We start from the raw sequence: 19467 nt of genomic DNA, 5'->3' as shown, positions 1-19467 counted from the left end.
CTGATTTGCAGTGAAGCTGAGTTAGAGAAGCTTTTATCCTCCTGGTGCTTTTAAAGCCAAAGTTCAGAGCACTTTCAAAATAAATCAAAAGATCTGCTCGGAGTGGTATAAATTTTTTAATGCCTTTGCAAAATATGTAAATCCAACTCTCTGTTGCTTTTTTAGTTTGACTTGTATGTTCCAACTACAGCGTGATCTTAAATCATAAAACACCTCAAGGCCTTTGTGTTTATGACATTCTAACAGTGTTTGCTGCTAATGTTTCCTGCACTTTTCCTTTTCATGACAAGATTCTGAATAGAAATAGGGTGTAGCTGAACGGTTGCATTTTACAAAACCAAATCCCATTCTCCTTCCTCCTCATCACGTATTTCATACCTCACCGGGTCTTGTATTAAAGCCTAATGTCTTTTGCATTTCACATTTATTTTTACTTCGCTGAACAAAGGTATTCTCTGTTGCTATGGTGATTTCAATTACTTTCAAGTATTAGAAAAGGCAATCCCCAGAATAAATTGGCAGGAGAGATCTTGTACTGTATTAATCCTTTCTTTTAGCAGTGGGAGGTTAATGTGTTGTGTTTGAGCGGCATATCGATGCCATGTGTCCTGAAAGTTTTCAATACCGTTTTCAATCTCTTGCATATCTCACAGTCACTAACTCCTCATCCTGTGTCACGTCTCTCCCAGCTGGAGGAGCTTCAGTGGCCAGATGGGGAGCAGGAGGTGCCCAACTCCGTGTGCAGTCTGCCTTGCAAAACCGGGGAGAGAAAGAAGAAAGTGAAGGGCATGCCATGCTGCTGGATCTGTGAGCTATGTGATGGCTACCAGTACCAGTATGACGAGACCTCCTGCAGATTATGTGCGTACTACATGAGACCCAACTCCAACAGAACAGCGTGCCAGCCCATCCCCATCATAAAGCTGGAGTGGCACTCTCCTTGGGCAATAATCCCCGTCTTTCTGGCCATGCTTGGAATCATCGCCACCATCTTTGTGATGGCGACATTCGTGCGCTACAATGACACCCCCATAGTGCGGGCATCTGGCAGAGAACTGAGCTACGTGCTGCTAACTGGCATCTTCCTCTGTTACATCATCACCTTCCTCATGATCGCCAAGCCTGATGTAGCTGTGTGCGCCTTCAGGAGGATCTTCCTGGGCCTTGGCATGTGCATCAGCTACGCGGCCCTCCTCACCAAGACCAACCGGATCTATCGGATCTTTGAGCAGGGCAAGCAGACAGTCACGGCCCCTCGCTTCATCAGCCCGACCTCACAGATCGCCATCACCTCCAGCCTCATCTCCGTGCAGCTTCTCGGGGTGCTCGTGTGGTTCGCCGTTGATCCGCCGAACACAATTGTCGACTACGACGAGCAAAAGACGATAAACCCCATGCTGGCTCGAGGAGTCCTTAAGTGTGACATCACAGACCTGCAAATAATCTGCTCCTTAGGCTACAGCATCCTGTTGATGGTGACCTGCACCATCTACGCTATCAAGACCAGAGATGTACCAGAAGACTTCAATGAAGCCAAACCCATCGGCTTCACCATGTACACTACTTGCATAGTATGGCTGGCTTTCATCCCAATTTTCTTTGGCACAGCCCAGTCAGCGGAGAAGGTGAGTCATTTCTTTCTGTTGTGCTTTCTCCCTCTGTCACCACCCGTCCCTTTGTATCTCTCCCCTCTTTCTTTCACAATTTTTCTTTTGATTTCTGACAGGACTCGTTATGTTGTGTCCAAACATATGAGCACGCACAAGATGAAACAACCTGAAAACACACAAACACACATTTACAGTTGCCTCGCAGAAACATTAATACTGTTTCAACCTTTCCGCATCCTGTTGCAGAGCAGTCGCACACTTTAATGTCTTTTAGCGCGCAAGTGTGAAGTGAAAGAAAGCTTTGAACAAAATCTGCAGTGTGTGTCACACATACATGTATGCACAGAAGTATTCCTACTGCTAAAAAAAATATCATTTAAAATGAGATATATGAAATAAGACTAAGATTTTGGCAAATATGGCAAAAAAAATTGAGATGCACCCGCGTGACCCATAGCAACAATGGAGGAACAACGCCGATAGCTCAGACTAAAGAATCTGTTAATGGGACAAACTGGCAATTATTCACTCAACAAATCTGAGCTTTATGGTACAATGATTTGGATGTTAGCTTGTGTAAAGAAAGCCTAAAAAATATTAGAGTTCCCATTAATGATTATTTTTTATTGATCCAGTGACTAATGTTTTGATGTATTGATTATTCTAAAATACATATTTTCCACCAACATTTTTCTAAATGTTTCGTTTGCATCTACGAAAATGTAAACAAATATAATAAAATAAAGTTTGCATTTTAATTTGGCTCCACCAACACATCAAAAACAATTGAAGCTAAGCTCTTATAACTAGCATGTTTACAAAAAAAATAAAATACAACAACCGTGGGTTTTCAGAATGCCAAATATTTCAGTGACAGAATGACGTAGACCGATGTTCACAGACACTCCCCATCTAATCTGATCGAGCTTGAAAGAAGAATAGCCAAAAAGTAAAGTTTGTAGATGTTCAAATTGACACACCCCGAAAATGTGGTCACTGCAGTTGGTTTTACGAAGCATTATCTCACGGTGACTTGATACAAATCCAATACACACATCGCATTTTATTTGTAATGAAATTTGACAAAACATGCATAATTTTTCTTCCAATATGCAACATGTGCATTTCTTCTTGTTACACAATTGTCATGTGACAAAGTGTGAAAAAGGTTCGATCATGTAGATCCTTTGCTGGGCACTGTAGAGTCTACATGGATGATAAATGCTCTGGCCGGTGCAGCAACCCACACTTGATTCTCGACTGCGCGAAGGGGGCCTGTGAAGGTGGAGGAGGAGAGGATGTCAAGCACCAAATTCTTGAAGCGCCTGAGGTGCCATTAGCCTCGCGCTTAGGCCCAGGGCTCAGCATATACTATTATTGCTTTCATCTGGAGAGGCAGACAGGCAAATGGAGGTGGAAGAGGAGGATGATGAGGACCTGGAGGAGAAGGAAAATGTGGAGAATGGGGGTGGCTTTGGGAGGGTGAACACAGTCCGTCTTTTGACAACTGCACTCAACGAAGCATTTGACATAGTGTGCTGCTGGAGTTGATTGAGAGGATGACATCCTGACCTTCTGTGTTAGTCACTGCTTATCCGGGCTGTGGCTGAGCAGCATACAGATGCATTCATCTGCTCTGACTCGCGTGCCGCTTGGCGAAACCCGTAGTTACATGACGGAGCCAAAGGGAAGTTTTCCACCGACAGAATATCAATGCAGACAGGAAAGTGTTACTCCTAACCTTTTGAGAGACACACCGCTCAATATCCTTCCTGCTAAGCTCCCGCATGAGATAGATCAGAAACTGATTTTCCTCATCTCAATTTGCGGCTGATTTCATAGATGAATTACACCCTCAGCAGCGATTAGGAGTTCATTATGTTACTCACGGCAACTAGTGAAGCAGTAATGTGTTTATCTTTCCCCTTTATGCAGTTAACTCTTTCTTCACACGCTGATCTGGATCACAGCACAGTATCTCTGAGTGCTATGTCTTCTGTGAGTGCCGTTCTCGGCCACTGATGGCGAGAAGTGCCTTTGCACATGTTAGGAGCCAAACACAGTGAGGTCTTAAGGGGTTGTGTATGTTCTCGTTTCAGTCTACATGTGGTAAAGTTTTCAATGTGCATTATTTTTTAGCACGCCTTTTGTTTAGAAAGTATTCTGTGCTTCATAAATTCTCAAATTATCCCTCTTCTTAATTGTGAGAGTAAAGAATTAGTGTAATTAGAGGATAGATTAGATTGATGCTGTGTGCATTTGTTAGAGTGTAAACCTGCACAAATTAATGTTGTGCATTTGACGGTGGCCTTGCTCTGTAAGTGTCTTGCCTGTGTTGTGTTTTTATGTGCAGATGTGAATCAACACCCACTCAGACATGAGTAATCTCACTCACACCAGGCTGCCTAATATCAAATGATTTATAAAACCCAAAACGCACCATGCCAGCTGCCTCTGACAGCCCCTACTTTTCAGCCACTCCTAATTGTCCAAGCACTGTGTAACCAAAGATCCAACCAATCAGAAGGGTAAATTCGCAAAGTATCGCAATGATCTCCGTTTTACTGAATGTTTTGTACATGATGCAAACGGCCAACTTCGGCACTGACGTCACAAAACAGATTACACCAAATAAACACACGAGCAAATACACCTATGCATTCCAGTAGTTGCGGGAAATGTGGACCTTATTTCAACTTAATTGTAACTTTTCTTCAGCAACAAACACAGCAGACATATAACTTATTCAGCGCAGGTTCTGACCTGATGAGGAAATTCTCAAAACTGTCAGAAAAACATCTGACTGGAGTAATAATGTCAGAATGGTGTTTATAAATCAATATGCTTCAGAATTCATGTCGAATTATGTATCCCTTTAAATGATTCATTCAAAGATAAAAGTGTTAACTTTTTAATTTTTAGATGTTTTTTGTTCCATCCAATCTGTGTAACAACAGTTCTTGTTTTTTTTTTTTTTTTGTCTTAAGCATACATTTTTTTATATATAATTATAGGCAGATATTGTTGGAAGCACCCACAAACAGGTTTGTAAACATTTAACACCACCAAATGTATTTATAAATTCTCTTCTCTATATATTATACTGATATTTAACACACATTTCGCCTCGCTTTGATTACCTCATTAGCTTTAAACAAAGAGAAATATTTTAAAACGCTTTCAAAAGAACATATAGGTTAAGGGGTTTACATAGAAATCAGAGTTTGGCACATCTCACAGCCTTGGTTATTAAGATGGGTGTTTGAATCTTGACACTCTGTGTTTGAAAACTCTTACTGCGAAGACAGAAACTGTTTCCTGAGTTTTTCCCTGTTATCACAGATCAAGCTGGAAAAAGACATTTAAGGCTGACTGACAAGACTAGATTAAAGCAGCATTATAGAAGCCTCTACCACATTTAAACCTTTTGGATTCCCACTTGAAAACAGAAATGGTGACTGACAGACAAATTAATTAATTCGGAAGCACCGTCAGAATACTGCAAGTTTTGCATGCATCCCTTCTCCACCGCACCTGAATGGAAAAGGATGAGTTACTCCCGCAGCACATCAGCAAGCTTTGAAAAATCCGAGTCATTAATTATTTATTTGATTCAAGTTTGATGAAGCAGGGATGCATCCAAAAGTTGCACAGCAGTGCCATTCAAGAACTGGAGTTACAGACCCCAGGACTAAACATTGGCTGGTTAATCAGGCTGACATTGGTATCTACTAGGATCCTGATAGTCATTGAACTTATAGGTCCAATTTAACTTTTTTTTAAATGAGTTTAAACATCATTTTTTCCCTCTCCAGTTTCGAACCTAAAAACCTTTATTCTGACCAAACCTGATCTGAATGGTTGTATATTTCACCTTTTTAAAACACAGAATGTTATTATTTACATGCATTTTGGCACGAGACTCCTTATAATTTGCCAACCTTAAAACCTTGAGATAAGGGCTAGTAAGATCTGGACTACACAATTGTACACTAATATATATATATATATATATATATATATATATATATATATATATATATATATATATTAAAACACTGTTTGTTCAATCAATCAATCAATCAATCAGTCAGTCAGTCAGTCAGTCAGTCAGTCAGTCAGTCAATCAATCAAATTTTATTTCTATAGCACATTTCAGCAGCAAGGCATTTCAAAGACTTTTGTTGTTTCTGAAAACTTTACTTCTTTGTGGAAGCAAATAGCAAGTATACCTAGTTTCCCCCCAAATATTGCTAAATTTCATTACCATGAACCCAATATTGTGTATTATCTTGTTTCATGAGCTGGTCATATTTTTACATATCCCTAAAAACTATGTACCTTATTCCTGCTAAAATACTGTACAACAGCACAAAACCTTCATTCAGTAATCGTTCTTTTCACATGATCAATGTAGTAGTTGACTAGTTGTCCACAACACCAGGCTCAGGATTGTTGTTTGTTATACTACTAAAGATTATTTTTAGTTGATCCTTCATATTCTAAAGTTTAGACACTGTCATGTGTATATGTTGAAGATGCTATTCTATATAGCAATACGTTTGTCAAACTAAATGGTCCAACCAAAACTGTTCAATACCAGTTCAATACATTTGCGAATATTTACACACGTTATTACTTGATTACAATTCGGAAGATTGAATATTGATGCAACGTAGTCCTCATCTCTCTTGCTGGATCATCTGGTTGCTCAACAGACTTCTCCTCTTTCTGTTGTTCTGCCTTTACAAGACGTTTGATGACTGCTCCTGTTTGCTTGACGTTTGTCAAAATTACGACATAAATTAAAAATGAAATCAATCTAATCATGATGATTGGAAATTGATTCACTATGACCCATGTCTGAAACTCAATTCAATGAAAGACAGAGTTCAACCCCTGCCTCTACAACACATAAACAGTTTTGCTTATGGATAGCTTGCATTCAACCTTTTTGGACCTAGTTATGCTCAGTCAGTTACTCCGTGTTTTCAACTGTGAGAGCGACTGTGTTCTTCTTTTTTTTTTTTCTGAAAAGAAATTAGACTTATGTTGCACTTTTCTGACACGCTTTAAAACAAACTTCTCAAAATAAGTATAAATATATTCATTCAAGCCTTTAAAGCCACTGTGTCAAACCAGGATTTGGAAGAGTTGGGTGGTATAATAAAAAAAAAAAAAATTCCCTGAAGCACAGAGCCACTCAAATACAAACACCTCCAACAACTCTATTCTATATTTGCACCAAAGCTAATTTGTCATGAACACTTTAATACTTCCATAAAAACCGTTTGTATTTCTTCAGCTATGAAGGGCTCACAAAGACAAAATGTGCAGATGAAGATTATTAGAAAGTACTAATTATTCTGAAGACTATATATATATATTTATTATTTACTTTTTTACTTTCATGCAGTGAGATGAGAGGTGCATCATCTAATTCCCCATTCTCTCTGCAAACAACTGCACTTAAGAAGAGCAGGACTTGACAGTTCCTCCAGAGCTTTGCAGTCTTTCTGTGTGAAATTTCCCTGTCTGTCACTTGATTTATGCATGAAACCCTGGGCTAACTGCGAGCAGAAAAGCCAAAAGCTGGTTTAGAGTAATGGAGAGAGAGAAAGGTTGTAGGTTTGATTTTAACCTGAGTCCTTATTTATTTATTTAGGACAAGAGAGTGTGACATTGGGTTTTACAGCTCTCCGAACTGCAAACTCAAATTGTGATGACTACCACAATTTTGTTGCAGCTTTTAGTGTCAAGCTGAAGAGTGGAATGGACAGCAGTATTTTATTGATTGGGCTTTTTAAGAATACAAAAAAAAAATAAATGCTTCATGCAAAAGTCAGCGGGTACACAAACATTCAGGTGAATCAGTTGGATTTGCTATCTGATGCAACTTGTATACAACCATGCAAAGTTTCTGTCTTGCAAAGCATATGGTAATTTATGTGCTGCATCAGTAAAACTCCCTCCTTCAGAAAGCGAAATTCAGGTTCTAAAGTGTTATTTAATTAAACGGTAGCTGCTGTAGTCTCTTTGAGGTAAATTTCAACACGAGAAGGTATTTAGTTATTATCCACCCAGAGAGGCTGTGCTGCCTTCCCACACTACAAGAAACTGATAGCACTTGATCAAACTGATTGATTATCAGGGTTGTTGGTTTGGATGTAATCCTCAGCTCTGCAATCTTGCTCTATTTTCATTTCAATAGAATGTCAGCTTTTGGAGGACATTCCACAGAGACGGATAGCTTCCTCCTCCGCTGCACCAGTACAAAATCCATTTTAAAAAGGGTTTCGTTTTCTCTGAAGCATTGTATTTTAATCAGCATTCCTTTATTGAACGTCCTTGAACTTGACGCTCAAGGATTTGATTGACTATTACTGATTATCCGTTTCCTGCCATCTACAGTTTTGTCTGATTTAAGTTTTCTTTCCAATAACCTTTCTGCAAAATATACAAATTAAACTAAACTGGTAATATAATTAATCAATAAAAGTAAACTAATTAAAACTACAAATGTACTACCGTTTGATTATTAGCATGTGTTCTGAAATTGTATCTAATAAATAATACACTTAAAATAAACCACTTTAAAGAAAAATAAGTTTTTTGAGTTGTAGCCAAGCTCCCAGTCAATGTAAATTGACAGGATAACGATCACAGACTATGTTCTGTTATCGACATCAGTGTAAACAAAACTATGTTACAGTTATTAAAAGTTTGCAATGCAAAACATGATGACTCACGGCGGTGCCAGGCGTTCACTGCTCACTGGCTGGTTCCAGGACAACAATGCTCACAGAAACACCTCTGGTTCTGTGAACTTTAGCTCTGTTTGACCGACATCATCAGTACCTGGGAAGTACTCTCTGACGTCGGGCTGAGAAACATACCCAAACATGTAGTGCAGCCAGGTACCCTGCTTCCTCTAACGTAAGCAGCAAACAGCGGGTGCCTTCTCAACACAGGGCGTGCCAAACCCTCTGCTGCTGCCAATCCGATCCGATCCAGCCAACTGTATTTATAAAGCAGTTTAACAACCACAGCGGACTAAAGTGCTGTTCGGAAAATTAAAAACGAAATAAAAGAGTAAAATACAAGAAGAGATTTAAAGACATAGGAGAGTTATGCAATTACAACAATTAGAAAACAGTATAACACTGTTTATACTGAGTAGTACATTCAGCGTCTCCCTGGGGGTGAGGGTGTAAGTGGTACCGCAAAAAATAAAAACATCACCTCTGTCCTTTTCTCGTTAAAATTTATAAAGTTTATAGCCCTAGTTTATAGCTGCAAAAAAGCAATACAAAACTCATTCAGTGTGTAACTGAGTGGAAAAAAAAGGGAACTTTTTTATTTTTTTATGCCCCTGCCCCGGGCGACTTTTGTCCATATCAAAAGCCACTACTGGAAGCACGAACATAAACCTCAGAGCATGCAAACCATTTTCTTTTAACATGACTGTCTAATTTAAATACCCAGTGATGCAAAAGGCAAAAAATAAATAAATAAAAAATTAAAGAGGATTAAGTGAACTCTATGTCATTGGTATTTACACAGCCTTTCCTTTCTATTAGGTCGTTACTTTGAATAGAAAGGCTTGTGATACTTAAATTTTGAGTAGGTTCAAGATTTTACAAGTCTGGCCCCTTTTGCACTAGTTATTAACTTCAGCCTCTGGGTCCATTCTATCTAAATTACACCAACGAAGACTCAAAGAGCATTATCTAGTGGGAGGAAGACATTCACTGCTCGTTGTGTAACCTTTAATCAGGACCTCTCTTCAAAACTCGTTAACTATCCCTCTCAGGTGACTTAGTCAGCTTGTTTTGACTTTTACTGACCTACACCAACAAGTGCTCGGGGAGTTAATATGTCACAATCCCTTAAAGCACTGCTCCTTAAAGACACAGATGGGGTGGGGAGTGCAAACCCAGGAGAGCCCATTCACACAAAAAAGCATTGTCTGCAATATGTGACGGGGGTTTGCAGCACAAAAGCCACCAAGAGTTATTCATGACATGAGCTGGTTTTTAAAAAGTAGGCCACCCAAAACAACCAGAGACATCCAGGTAGCTGAGTGGAGACTGCAAATCCCCTGGATTCATTATTTAAGCATGCTCTGACGGGCCAGAGAGCATCCTAATTGTCACTTACTGAATCAAGTCGTTATCACTGTGTGCATTTATAGTACTAAACCATACTCAACTAAATTGCCTTTGCAGTGCGTGGGTCCCGGGTGGGTCTAATTATGAGAAACACCCTCATCAGCTTTTTTTTTTTTTTTTTTTGCGGAAATGGAAGCCGCACGCTTTGTTGCGGCTCAGTGTTGGCATTTGGTTTGTCAATGAGATGTAAAATTTAAAAGCAGGCGTTTGATTCCTGATGAGGACTTTAATAAATCATTACAGCGTCTATAAATAGAGTGTTGCCGAGGAGTCATGAAAATGACTTCATGTAATTATTTATGTTAAAGCAAAAATAATTAATTATGAATGTTCTGTGACAAGCTAAACATTGGAGTGGTAGCTGTGAGGAGGCTATGAATTTGGGTCAAGCTCACAGAAGGAGCACTAAAAAAAAAAAAAAAAAATCCTGTCTCTGTGATTAGAGACGGTGAGAAAAAAGGATTTGCACTGGTATGTTTACAAGTGTGTGTGCCTGTGCTCATGTGTAGCAGTATTAACAAGGGTGAAAGCCCATATTCTCACATTTGTATTTATTTGTTTTATTTTGCTGCTGTTTAGACATTTTGGCTTGAGTAATGAGAGTAAGCACGCACTTATTGTTCACACTGTTTGGATTTAGTTCGATCATAAACTCAGGTCTGATAGGGGCCAGCAGTGCAGGTTCTAAGGTATCTGCTTGTTTTTAAACCGGTTGCCTGCTACCAAGCATAAAAAAACAAAAACAAGACAATTCTCTGCTCGATAGCTTGTGTATACCCTAAAATTTGACCATAAGTTAAAACCAATTTAAAGCTAAGATATTGCATCCTGTCAGCATGAGAGCAACAGAACAGAGTGCACTGTGACATTTATGTAGTTATAAATGCATGGTGTACCAGGCAGATCACTGCCTCTGAAGTTGTTACACAGCCATGCGGGGAAGCTGTGAAAGGAGACGCGAGAAATTCATTGCACCGGCATGTTGATGTTAGGCATCTGATGAGTTTTTTTTTTTTTTTTTTTTTTTTAGATTAAAAGACAAAAGCATGCCTCACATGTAAATGAGACTAGTGTGATCAAAAAATTATCATTAATGATATGTACCAAAATGGATTGTATGCAAATGGTGACATTTCCCCCCCTCTTGCTGACTCAATGAGCATGTTGCCTTTGCAAATACGCAGTGGTGGATAATGTGTTTACAATTGTACGCTCATCCCATTTTCCGTTGACTGACGGAGAGGCGGTGTATAAGTGATATCTGCTGCTTTCAAGTGCAGTAGATTAGTGAGGAAGCTCTTGAAACAATAATGGCCTCTTCTTGATGCTATTCCTCCTCCTCTAGGACACTTAAAAGTAAGGAGGGGGATCTCACACGTCTGCCTATGCTAGGTCTCTACGGGCTCTCTGCAGAATCGACATATTTTAATGAAGTTGAAGTTTAAAATTCGAGATATGGGGCTGATATGGGTTATGCAATCCCACAACTACAACTTACCATTGTAAAATAAAGTATGAGTCCTTTAAAAGAAGGTTGTGCTGGGAGCATCCGATTGCACATGACTGGAGGCCTTATAAATAATCTGTTTTTGATTAACTGTGGAGTGTTTTTTTTTTTCAGGGTGCTGCAGACGGTGTGTTGAAAGCAGCAGAAGAAAACAAATGTTGACCTGCTGTGTACTGCAGAATCAGCTTCCCTAGGTCCGATTTAGCCTTTTATTGTACAGCACAAGAATATTCATTAAAATGCAGCCAGCAGCAAAAAACTGCTGGTTGAGGAGTCACTGTTGCAAAATAGAACATGGGAAAAGGAAAAGAGTGTGCATCCTGTCAGGAAAGGATCTTTATCTGACAGTGTGGCCCATCAATCAAGTCAAAAGGAAACGGAGTGATTCGACAGAGGTCATGTAAGGGCATTTTTCATACAGTCATGGCAGTGCTACTGCTATTGGCTTTTAAAGCCCTCAGTCTTCTCGGTCGTGAGTGAGTAGCTGCAGGTCAGGCTTTAATAAAGGCTTCTGCATCTCTGCTGAATGCATCACTGCTCCCGTGTGACACACAAATAATAACCATGCCAGAGTATAAAAAAAACCCCTGAACTTTATTACAAGTGTAACACTTCTTGTGATATCAAAAATTGTCCCTTCTTTGCAGGTGCAGATCAATAAATAAGAACATCAAAGTTAATTTATAAGAGGAATCCAATTCAAAATTAAAACTAATTATAGATTCATTGCACTCAGAGCAATACATTTCAAGTGTTCATTTAGATCATTATGACTTTCAGTCCACAGTTCATTTTATCAGAAAATTATAACAATATAAGGCTTAGTGGAAGAAAAGGAAAATAATAATAATAATAATAATAATAATAATAATAATAATAATAATAATAATAATAAAATAAATTAAGATAAAAGGTATAATGAATCTATAAGATATACAAGTTAAATTATTTCAATTGAGTCACTGAAATAAATGGAATAAAAAATAAAAAACGAACTTCTACAGTTAAAGAAACAAACCGATAAGATTCTTCATTGCTGCAACCCTGTTCCTCTTCCATGCTTTCAGACTGAATGCTGTTTTTGAACTTTGTCCCTTGAGGACACTCAGGAATGAATGTGCAGATGTGCAGCATCCACTGATGTTTTTGTTTTGGCATTTTTATGGTATAGATTTGACACTTCTACCTACCTCAAAGAGTAGCCAATCAAAATTTGATTGTTACACACTTCGCTGAAGAGTAACAGATTCTTTTTTTTTTTTTTTCATGTATTCTTCTCTTGTCTGTTGTTCCTTCCAGCTGTACATTCAGACAACCACCCTGACCGTCTCCATGAACCTCAGTGCCTCAGTAGCACTGGGCATGCTCTACATGCCCAAGGTGTACATCATTATCTTCCACCCTGAGCTGAACGTGCAGAAGAGGAAGCGTAGCTTCAAGGCTGTGGTCACCGCTGCCACAATGTCATCCCGTCTGTCTCAGAAACCCAGTGAGCGGCCCAACGGCGAGGCTAAGACTGAGCTGTGTGAGAACCCTGCTGCTGACCCCATGAGTGAGTACGCAACATAAAGGTCGCTCTGTAAAGACTTGAAGACACCCAGGGTTTCTTAAGTTTATATTTATCTAAAATTTCTAAACATAAAGCCTTTTCTCAATGCTTTATACTGCAGCTTGATAAAAAATTGTCGCTGTAAAATATACTATGGGGGCATCAGCTAGTCTGAGATCATTGAACAATGCTGTGATTGGCTCGCCAGCCTAATGCCTGGGATGCGAACAAGACACAACCAACACACCTTTTCTTAGAGGCAGATAGTGAAATACTTCTTACTACCACCAATGAATGGTGTGAGTATGTAGGAAAAAAGCAGAATATGAAAGTTATGAAAATGTGATTGATATATCCATCCAAAATATACCAGTTCCAGCCAATAACAATGTTATAATCAAAATCATTTGGACATCCGCTTCACATTATTTATATTGCAGCTTCTTGTTTGTCCTGAAAGAGTTAATGAAGGCAGTGATGGCAAGAAATGATACCAAACACAAATCCCCAAGAGTTCAGATCTGAGCTGTAGATCTGGATTAGATGTGCATTCGCCTTTCTTTTCTTTTCTTTTAAATTCTATCTCAGATATCCTCCATATTTCCTTTTCTTCGCTAGAAAATCCATTCCTCTGATTTAATTGGGTGCTGGAATCATATTCCATATCCTCTGCAGAGAGCCAAGTTATCTTAAATCCTGATAAATGGCAAGACCTTTTGCCCAAGTTCATGACAGCGAGCGTGGGAGAAGATGACGGCCTTGCTCCGAGGAGGATTTTTAAAAAAAACAAGACCCTGTCACTGAAAAATGAGCCAGATAATCTGTTTCTGTTGCTGTGTGTTACTCATGCCAACCTTCAACTGAAACAGTAAGCATGATCCTATTAGCAAAGATAATACTGGGTATTAGTAGGTGAGCAAGGCAGCCTACGTATTTCCTTATTTGGATAGCGCAGCATTTGTTTTGGATGAGAAACGGATAAAAAAAAACTAGAAAGAGTTTCAAAGAAAACTAAAAACCTGCATTTCAGACACACTTCCCAGAGGAAGCCGTTTGCTCATCTTTAACTGTCGGGGACGGAGACAGAGAAGATTGACAGCCCATGCAAATCTCACATCATGGCTTTCAAGGCCTCTCTCTCCCCCCCCCCGACGCCTCTAATCACGTCGAGCAATCATGGCGCCCACAGGTGCACCGTTCCCTCATCCGTTCTTTGAATTATGCTTCTGAGGTAGCAGATTTTTCAGGGAATTTCTCCAAGCAGTTGTCATACTCATCTGTTATGAGCACAACGCGTTCGGGTGTGTCTGTGCAATTGCGAGGGTGCATGTCTCGGCGCGAAGCAGGATGTGCGAGGTGAACACATGTAAGTCAGGGAGCTGGGCGAGCGTGTCAGGGGAGGGAGAACAGATCCCCGTGTTTCAAACATGTGGCTCATTGACTGGATACAAACCCTGAACCGAGGGTAAAAATCATAACATCTGTTGCAGTAGCACATTAAAAAGTCCCCGAGCAGGACGTGTAACCTCTGGAGGGGCGTCCCAAAAGTGCACAATGTCGTCTGTTCTGTGCGTCTCTAACCTTCTGCCTCTGCTGCATGAATATTTCCTCGCCTCGTCCCCCTACCCTGCGCGATCTCTCCTTCTTTTCGCCCTTCTTTTTTAGCAACAGTGGAAGTGACATTTATTAATGGCGAATTTATGTGCATGACCGCCCTGAAACCTGAACTGTGCCTCGACCGTCCCAGGAGACTGTCCGTCAATTCCTGTAACCGTCAGAGTGCCAACCACCTCCCCTCCAGCCCCCATCAGGACGGCACGAGATGACTCAGAGTGATTTATAGAATTCGGAGCATTAGCAGTTTTGCAGATTTACACTGGTATTGATAAGGTGTAATATCTTCATGATTACGGCTCTCAGATAGAAGCATTTGCTCTGTAATTCTGTTGAATTGATTCTGTGTCGAGCACAATTTTTCCCAATGGGCATGTGTGTCTTTGTGTATGTGCATGCATGAGTGTGTGTGTGTGCGTGTGCGTGCACGTGTGTGTGTGGAGGCCTTAATTCTTTTTATATTGAATTTATTCAGCAAGGAATAATGCTGTAATAAAACTGCGTAACAAAAGCCAAAATCATACATAATAGACGGTGCATGGTGAGACAACATAATAAGCTTTCAAATGTAAAAAAAAAAAAAACAACAAATAATGGGATAGTAAAGGTAAATGAATCAGTCCTGGACCTGTAAACACGGACCAAAATGTCTCCCCCTTCAAAAATCGTCTTGAAGAGTTTTAATGGTAACCAGCGAGAGCCTGTTGTACACTTACTAATGTTTTATTCATCATACTTGCAGGCTGAGACTACAAAATCCAGCTGTAAAGAAATGGTGCGACTTTAATTGTGTAGCTCCTGGGGACTGGTTGCCATAGCAACATTAACACAGTAGAATGAGAATTAAGAGGAACGTGTGTGATGAAGGTTTACATGCCGACTGACCCGCCACAGACACACTTCATTGAACAAGCAGAACCGTATTGTGCCTTGCAAAAAAGTATTTGCACCCCTTGAACTGTCCCGTTTTTTTTTTTTTTGTTTTTTTTTCACTGAGATTAAATATGATAAAACAACAGAGTAGGGCACAATTGTGAATTATAAAAATAACTGCACACAGATCTGAATGTGAGGTGTACGTTTGTATTCAAACCCCAATTACTCTGACACCCTGGAATAAAACTGAGGACATGTTAATTCGTGTGTAACTTCATCTCAAAATAAATACAGCTGCTCTGTGGAAGCCACAGAAATGTGTTAGAGGACATTGGTGAACAAAAAGCATCATGAAAACCAAGAAACACAACAGACAGGTTTGGAAGAAAGCTGTTGAGAAGTTTAAAGTAGGGTTAGGTCAAAATGGACGCAGCTATATAGAGGCCAGTCCTGGAAACAAACATTTTGGAGGCTGTTAAAGACTTTAGAGTTGGATGAAGGTTCACCTTCCAGCAAATACAACAGCCAAAAACACACAGCCTGAGCTCTGGAAGGGTTTAGTTAAAAATATATTTATATATTTGAATGTCCCAGTCAAAGTCCAAACCTCAATCCAATTGAGATTCTATATAGAGATTTGAAATGGATGTTCACCAACACTCCCCATCCAGTCTGATGGACATCAAGACTTTCATTCTACACCAGTTTTCTCAAACTTCAGTCTGGGCTCCTGCCCCCCACATCCCTTTCCCAACACACGCACACAATCAAACATCCCCAAGGTGCAACAACGAAAGAATAATTCCGATTTATCATTTATTTATTTTAAATATTTTTGAGTTGACATTTGCCTTTCATAAAAACTAAAAGCCACCTTGATCTTTCATGTCTATTTCCAGGAATTAAATGTCAGTGTGTCTTGCAGCAACTGGTTACAGGCTTTTGCTTTTATTCTGACAAGGAGCTGAAGACTACTACATGTACGTGTACTGTAAGAAAGACTAAGCTCAAGCGCTACGTTTGATCACTTTGAGTACAGCTTCGCCTCCTTTGACAGTTAAAAACCTTTTGTTGTCAACCTTCTAGAAGTTTGTCTTCCATATTAAATCAGCTTGAAGACAGGCGAGTTTATTCCTCCCGAGGAATCTTATGTTCTCTGCATAAATGTAAAGGTGTAACACTACTTTTAGGTGTAACTGTAGTTGTTACCAATTAATAAAACAGGCAACACATTTTTGTTTATGTGTTTATGCTTGTTCATTGTCCTCAGAGTCGGCGCCTTTTGATAAAGATGTACAAAGTAATAGTTTATTTGTAAAATACTTTTAATTGCAGAAACAGCACAACGTGTAAAAGGCGGCTGTATCTGCTTTTGCACTGTTCAGTATTATTAAAGTATTAAATGATTTATTATGTTAATAATTAATTGTTGAGATCCACCAATGAGAATGGTAAAATAAACATTTACCATAGTAACACTGGTTACTATTTCCTCAATATGGTTGCCTGCTCTGATGCTACAGTCTTGGTTTAATAAAATCAATACTGCAGTTGAAGTTCTTTCTTTAGATATCTTTTTTTGTAATGCTAAACTGGCATGGCAAATATAAACGAGCAGTTTCTCCATGTGTTATGCCTGGAGTGGCAAGATAGGACATGATAAAACAAAAGAAAAAACATAGAAGTGCAGCAATTAAATGTTGATAAACTCTTTGACTTAAGATAAAAACAGAACCAGTAGTTTTAAACATGGCGCTCACAACATTTTGAATGGTAATTGGTCTCCATAAGCTCACCTTCACCTTCTGATGAAAAGGTCCCTCACTGGAGCTGGTTGGGTGCGACAACCTGCAGCTTGTGTGTCACTGTTGTACAGCATCAACGGGGATATAAGAGCTCAAACTGGAAAAATCCATAACCTTAGAATCAACTTTTAGAGAGCACTAATTTCTTAAAAAGGTCACAATGAGCTTGAATGGCCTGAAACGATAACACAAAATATGCTTCCGCTCTCAAGGGCTGAAACTCAAATTGGTTCTCATTATGAAAGCTATGCGGCAGGACACACAAACACAAACGGCATCTGGGCGCTCAGCCATGTTCTGATCCGTTTCCATGGTAATGGAGACTGGGATCACATTGCATGCCCTAGCATTTGTTTGGTGCCCACTTTAGTGTTGTTTGTGATTTCTATCACTAGTTAACATCTGAAAATAGAAGCTGAATCTTTCCATGCAGGGAGTGCACACTGAAATGATATGCTAGTCCAGAAAATATTGCAACTGATTGCACACAGCTGGTGATAGGAATTCACTGCACAGCAGAAAGAGTTCGCCAAAGTGAATGATGTCTGTTTACTATTGCGAGCGCCATTCCTTTCTGCGTTTTGCTTCGTGCGAGAACATCTCAAAATAAATCTATTTTTTTTATGATCTTCTTTTCGCAGGTCAAGCCACAAAGAAAACTTATGTGAGCTACAACAACCTCAGGATCTGATCTGCTTAGAAACACTTTGTCCTCTGTTTGTGATCAGAAAAAAAATAATAAAAGCAAAGAAAGCTGTAGGATCCGAGAAAGAAAGACAGACAGAGAGCGCAGGCATCCCAGCACCACCTGCGGTACCTATGCACTCCAGGACTGTGGATGGCATCCAACCTTCATTCAGACATGATGCATGAGTCCTAACAGATACGAACAGAGCGCTGGGCCTGTGTGACTGTGTCGGAACCAAACCGCAGGTTGTAAACTTGTGATGTGGCCCTCTTCTCTTTGTCTGACGGGGAACGCATTGCCTGCTAAATAAAAGGGGGTCACTGTGAAAGAGGACAAACACATAAAAATGGACCGTTGATCTGCTTCAAGAAATTTTCTTTTGAAATGTCATTAAAGCCATATTCTCTTGGGGTGTCCATTATCTGATTTCTGTTTTGTATTGTTTAAGTGATTTTTCTTCTGTGCCTCTTTTTTCTCTTGGAGTTGATTTAATTACCTTGAACAGCGATCTCTGCCACACATAGCATTTTGATTTGTCAACGTCAACTCAACTCAGTTCCAGATGATTTGTACCGAGTGATGGGCATTGTGAGTATATTTTCTTTGTAAATATTTGAGAGTATTTTCATGTTTGAAGAGCACAGAAATAGATATCCAGTCTTTGTTCAGTTGGATTTGGATGGTAACTAAAAAGCACCACAAAGTGTCCACTTTGCATGTGCCAATGTATGTCTGTTCTATTTGATGTAAACTAAACAAACAAACAAAAAAAAAAAATCATAAGAAAAATAAATTCAGAAAATGATGATGAGCTTCTGCATCCTTCTGCGGTTTGTTTGTTTTTTTTTTTTTTGTTTTGTTTTGTTTTGTTTTCTTAATCTTTACCAGATGTGAATTTCGTTAGATTATGGAATATGGCTTTAAGGTGTAACTGGAAGCATGTTTGTTTTATATAGTTTTGTACTGGGTTTATTTTGCCTAATTAAAGTGTGGGAAACAGTCACATCGGAGCAATCATGCAAGTATGTTGTGATGTCTGTCAAATTACCAACATGTAATAAAATCATTTTGTTATTGTTTATACAATGATATTGGACAACATCATAATCTTTTTTTTATGCATGTGCACAGGAGAGTCCCCCTGGACGTACGCTGCTGTGTGTTTTAGCTGGACATCTTGCAAAACGGTTTAAACTAGGGAGTGGATACGTACAAACAAGAGCTGCGGTGTTTGTTTCTGAAAGCTGATGGATATCCTACGTGCTGCTTGACAGTCTCAGCTCACAGTGGGACATATTAGTGAGCTCACTGAGCAGAAACAAAACCTGACGAGGAGAGGTTCTCCAGCATAATCTTTTTTTTTTTACCCATGTTGTCTTCTTGCAGCCTCATCTGTCTTTATGAAATGCTCTTCTTTAAGGTATCACCGCCAATCATCCACGGTGACTTGAAAACCCCTCAGTCCTTTTCCAGATTTTGCCATGTCAGACACAAACTCTGTATTTGTTTTTTTGGGGAGATTATGTGTGATAGACCAACAAATATAAATCTGTGAAGTGGAAGGAAAGTGATTCATGGTTTTCACAATGTTTTACAAGAAAAAACTCAGAAAAAAAAATGCAGTCTCTCTGATGCAATTGTACCTGC

The 19467-nt window shown here is 39.4% G+C and overlaps 1 protein-coding gene across 1 annotated transcript in view; it reads left to right on the top strand.

The window, feature by feature from the left end:
• Positions 1-18909, top strand: part of LOC106924651 (metabotropic glutamate receptor 7-like) — a 62783-nt gene extending 43874 nt beyond the window's left edge. The window contains exons 8-10 of the mRNA XM_088007531.1: positions 690-1625; positions 12588-12840; positions 17774-18909. Coding sequence (XP_087863657.1) covers positions 690-1625; positions 12588-12840; positions 17774-17823 — 1239 coding nt within the window. The 3' untranslated portion in view covers positions 17824-18909. The remainder of the gene's footprint in view (positions 1-689; positions 1626-12587; positions 12841-17773) is intronic.
• Positions 18910-19467: the final 558 nt, after the last annotated feature.

This window comes from Poecilia mexicana, unplaced genomic scaffold (assembly GCF_051168715.1).
Source record: "Poecilia mexicana isolate PSO_F unplaced genomic scaffold, ASM5116871v1 scaffold_7, whole genome shotgun sequence".
NCBI classification, from domain to species: Eukaryota; Metazoa; Chordata; class Actinopteri; order Cyprinodontiformes; family Poeciliidae; genus Poecilia; species Poecilia mexicana.
This window is presented reverse-complemented; position numbering and strand designations above follow the sequence as displayed.